Source organism: Brassica napus, chromosome C1 (genome assembly GCF_020379485.1).
Source record: "Brassica napus cultivar Da-Ae chromosome C1, Da-Ae, whole genome shotgun sequence".
Lineage (NCBI taxonomy): Eukaryota > Viridiplantae > Streptophyta > Magnoliopsida > Brassicales > Brassicaceae > Brassica > Brassica napus.
In genome coordinates, this window is record NC_063444.1 from 23,398,733 (window position 1) to 23,403,571 (window position 4,839).

The 4,839-nt window shown below is 33.7% G+C and overlaps 1 protein-coding gene across 23 annotated transcripts; it reads left to right on the forward strand.

The window, feature by feature from the left end:
* Positions 1–2,229: 2,229 nt before the first annotated feature.
* Positions 2,230–3,950, forward strand: LOC106376579 (vacuolar protein sorting-associated protein 45 homolog). Of its 23 annotated transcripts, none has more exons than XR_007318547.1 (6): positions 2,239–2,348; positions 2,717–2,822; positions 2,900–3,030; positions 3,148–3,231; positions 3,306–3,425; positions 3,515–3,950. XR_007318547.1 is itself a non-coding variant. In XM_048745878.1 (5 exons), exons 1-4 carry the CDS (start codon positions 2,789–2,791, stop codon positions 3,423–3,425), a joined length of 321 nt encoding a protein of 106 aa, XP_048601835.1. In that variant the 5' UTR covers positions 2,577–2,788; the 3' UTR covers positions 3,515–3,950. The 23 variants fall into 23 exon arrangements, 2 of the variants coding, with proteins under 2 accessions (XP_048601835.1, XP_048601836.1); XR_007318549.1 differs by having other exon boundaries at positions 2,717–2,809; XR_007318542.1 differs by having other exon boundaries at positions 2,296–2,561.
* Positions 3,951–4,839: the final 889 nt, after the last annotated feature.

The following is a 4,839-nucleotide window of genomic DNA, read 5'->3' on the forward strand; positions in this document are numbered from 1 at the left end:
TGTCTCTGACTCTGATGTTGTAGGTGTCTTTCAAGATTAGGGTATGATCCAAAGCGGATCTGAGAGAAACAGAGGATGAGCTCGTTAAAGTGTTGGCAGGTTTATGCTTCACTTTCATTCTCTTGTGTGAAGTTTTTACTTTCAGTCATGTGTTCATAATGATGCTAAGGTTACAAAGAACTTGTTATTTTGGTTTTTGAAGTTTGCCAGTATCAGTAGAGAAAACAAGCGTTACGGAGTCCCCCTACTGCTCCTCCTCGTATTCCTGCTGGCGCTTGCAGTGGAGCTGCTGTTGCCGTAGAAACTAGAAGGAGTAGTAGAGATAAAGAGTGGAGTAGCGATTTGTGTTACTGTTGCTGCCTGGTTTGGAACGGCTAGGCTCATAGACAACATTGAGATCAAGAGATGGACCAACTTATGAGCTATCTCATCAACTTATAAGCTGTCAGGTCATTGGTTTTATAAACATTTTTGGTCATGGTTCCTGCAACCAGATTACAACGTAAAGGTAGTTATTGTATGATCTTGGTACTAAATGGGTGTGATGCGGTTGGCTCGTCCACTTTATGATGTTGGAGATCCTTTTCTTATCTAGCACTGTCTCTCATGATGAAGTGCAGTAAGAAGACAGAGAGGCTTGCTGTGATTCAAAGGCTTTAACAGATTAGAGAAAAGTTCATGTTTGATTTTCTTGTTGACACGGTGAAAAAACAAGAGAATTTATATGGTTCATAATGATAATTAGAGTTTGTAATTATTATGTCTGAGTGTAAAATTAAAGTCTGAGTGTATTTTAATTTATATTTTAATTAGATAAAAAAGTTTTGTATTTTAATTTATATGTTTGATTAAATCAAAGGATAAAAATGATAATTATACTTTTAGATTAAGTTTAAGACTTGAAATTAAATAATGAAAAAAAGTTATAAAATTTTTAGTTATTGTTGGGTATATGATTAATTTGGGGTTTAAACCCTAACCCCTAAACATAAATTTTAAAATTTTAATATTTTCATAATATCATTTTAAAAATATAATCTCAAATTTAAATTATAAACCTCAAACACTAAATCTTAAATCTACACCCTAAATCTAATACCCTACACTCCAAACATAAACCTTTCATCTAATATTTTCAAACTTATAATATAAATCTTAAACTTAAACTCAAATTAGATCATTTTAAAAACCAAACTCCAATTATATTCAAAAACTCAAACCATATACTTGATCCTAAATCTTAACCATGTACCTAATAGAATTTATATCCAATATATAAAAAAATTGAATAGTTAAAATCCTATTTTTTTAAAGATTAATTTCATATTCTAAATATATACTTTAAACAATCATCCCCCAAACTCTAAATATATACTTTAATTTGGGGTTTAAACCCTTACCCTAAACATAAACACTAAAATTTCAATATTTTCATAATATAATTTCGATCTTAAATTTAAATTTAAAGTTTAATAATTTTAAAAATAGAATCTCAAATTTAAATTATAACCCTCAAACATTAAATCTTAAATCTATACCCTAAATATAATACCCTAAACCCCAAACTTAAATCTTACATACAAAGTCATAAATCTATTTTTTTAATTTATAATATAAATTTTAAACTTAGACTCCAAATATATTCTAAAACTCAAACCATATACTTAATTATAAATCTTAACCCTAAACCCTAAACCACATACTTCATATTAACCTACATCATAAATCCTAATTTACAAATTTCAAAAATTTAAATATAGGTTTTGAAATTTAGACTTTGAGTATATATTCCAAACCATATACAATAACTCTAAATCTTATACACCAAATCATAAAATCCAAACATCAAATTTAACCTTTTCAAATTTAAACACCAAAACCTAAACATAGATACTAATCAAAAAATTTCAAATTGTATTCTCAAATTTTACTCTAAACCCCAAACCTAAGACTCCAAATAAACTTTAATAACAAAATAACAAAATATAAAAGATACTAAATTTATAAAACAAATTTATAAACTAGATTTATATAAATTTTTTTTTAAACAGAGTATAATTAAGAAAAAAATAAAGAGGAAATAGAATGTGTTTAAAAAATAATAAGAGGAAACAGATCTGACCAATAGGAAAGAATGGCGAGGATAGCTAAGATATCAATCTCTACCGTTGATAGGTTTCAATCCAACGGCATATAATTATTAATTTTTTTTTTATTTTCTCTTTCTCTGACTACCTCTGCAACTCTTTTTCACATATCTCAAACTAAATTATCAATTTTCTCAGAATCCTCTCATGTCTCGTCTCTTCATCTCTCATATCTGGTCATCTGCAATCTTCTTTTCTCTGGTGAGCTCCTCACATCTTCTTCTAAGAAACCCCTCTGTCTCTCCAACCACCGTTGATAAGCTTCACCACCATGCTCCTTTTGGAACCATTACGTCGTCACAAAAACACATCAATGCCTCTGCTCACATATCCATCGTTACCCTCTCTCCTCTCCGGAGACACAGAAACAAGAAACAAAACGTCGTCACCTGTCTCCATCTCCACCTTGTTTCAGTTAGAATATCGTCTAGTCTCTCTCTCTCTCTATCTCTCTCTCTCTCTTTTGATTCTGGTTTTGTCACCGTTTTTGGTATAGAAAGCTGATGGAAAGGATTTCCCATGAAAGTTTGAATCTTTTTTATGTTTGTGTTTTGAAATCTGGGTTCCAGGGATAAACAGAAGATGAAGAACATCAGGAGACGGAGAGAAGAGAGAAGAGGCGAAGTCGGAGCTCTGTAGTGATGGAGATGGCGGCTATGACTGTGATGGGAACTTGTCTCCAACTTGCTTTTAGTCTGAGAATTTCGTGTGTCCTGTGTTCATTTGAACTGAGAGATACTTTTGTGTTTCAGAAATTGATGTATCAGCATGAAAGCGGTCTTTTCGATTTTAGACGGACTGAAAGCTCTCCGTTGCTGCTTGTAATTGACAAAAGAGATGACCCGGTACGGTTACCCCATTGCTTAATCAGTGGACATATCAGGTCAACTTGCCTAATATTTTTTTTTATTGTGCTACTCTCTAGTATATGAGATGTGCCTCCAGATGTCGTACTTTTTTGTAAGAATAAGAATTTCTCATTAAAGAATTTTTTCTGTAGGAAATGGTGCACGAACTCATAGGACTTGAGGATAATAAAGTTGACGTGACAGCCATTGGAAGTCTTTCAAAAGATCAGCAAGTTGTGAGTCTTCTCCAATACCGATCTTATTAGTTGAAAACCTCACAGCTAAGCTAATAATTCTCTTGTCCCAGCAGGAGGTGGTTTTATCATCAGAACAAGATGCATTCTTCAAAGCTAACATGTATGAAAATTTTGGGGATATCGGAATGAACATCAGCAGGTGGCCAAGAGTAACAAAAATATCCAGACAGTAGGTAAATATATGGTTAGTCTTGCTCCTGCAAAGACATTCTGTTTCTGGTGCTAGTAATGATTATAATTTGTGAATGCGTTGATTTTACAGAGGACATGGCCAGATTTGTTGACAGCTACCCTGAGCACAAAAAAATGCAAGGCAACGTGTCAAAGCATGTAACCCTGGTTACTGAAATGAGCAAGCTAGTTGAAGCAAGGAAACTGATGCTGGTTTCACAAACAGAGCAGGACTTGGCTTGCAATGGTGGCTCGTCGAATTAAGGTCTGTATCTGAGATTATACCTCTCGAGGAACTTCGTATATCTCCCAATATATGTCATGTTGCTGACTTGTTGAAAAAAAAAATTCAGGGGGTTGAGAATGTATACACTCAACTGCAGCTAGGGTTTTTTTTAGATTTTGTTTTTAAACCTGGTTTGTATGTAAACTGGTTTAGTTTGTAAACCGAAATTTTTTGTAATCTGGTTTAATTTATAAACCGATTGTAAACCAAAATTTTAATATAAACCAAAATCATTTATAAACCGGTTTAAAATATTAGCTATTCAGTATTACCTAGAATATAAACGTCATAGCACAAGTAAAACGCTGTATTATAATATTCAATGGCACAAAAAAATTGCTATTAAATGTTCAAAAATCCAAAAAAACTGAGTTACAAAAAGGTATTCCATGACAAAAAACAAATGTCATAACAAAATATTTTATGGCACACGAAAAATGCCACATAAAATATTTAAATAGCGAAAAGAAATCGCTATAAATAGGTATAATATAACACATAACCAATGCTATAATATCTGTATATTGTTACAGCACGCGAAAAACGCTACGCTAGGGGGGGGGGTCTATTATAGCTGCGGCTGTCACGGCGTTCTTCGAAACGCTATGAAAACGATATGATAGCGTTTATCGGGTGCTATTAATACCGATATTTCTTGTAGTGAAAGGAGGGCTGTAAACTTCGACAAATACTCAGTGAGGAAAGCTCTAGGATCCCCGATATCAATCACCAACATTCATCACACAACATAGCATAAGTATCTAACTTAAACATCCAGTAAAGTAAAAGCAATCAACAGGAAACGCCGACGGCGCCAACATGAGACCATGCCACCTAAATCAGTACCCGCGTTTCTCATGTTGTCGCGTGAGAACTCGCCACCTTCATCAGTACCCGTGAGTTCAACGCCTTCACGCAATCACATTACCGACACCGGTCCACGCGTGATCTTCCACCTTATTCACACGTTGTCTCCACGACATCACACTATCTAACGTGAACGGTGCCATAACATTTACACATTGTCTCCACGATATCACGATTTCTAACGTTGTCTCCACAACATCATGTTATACCAGCACACATAGGCGTTATGCCTTTATCTAACTCATATAATCACAACATATAAC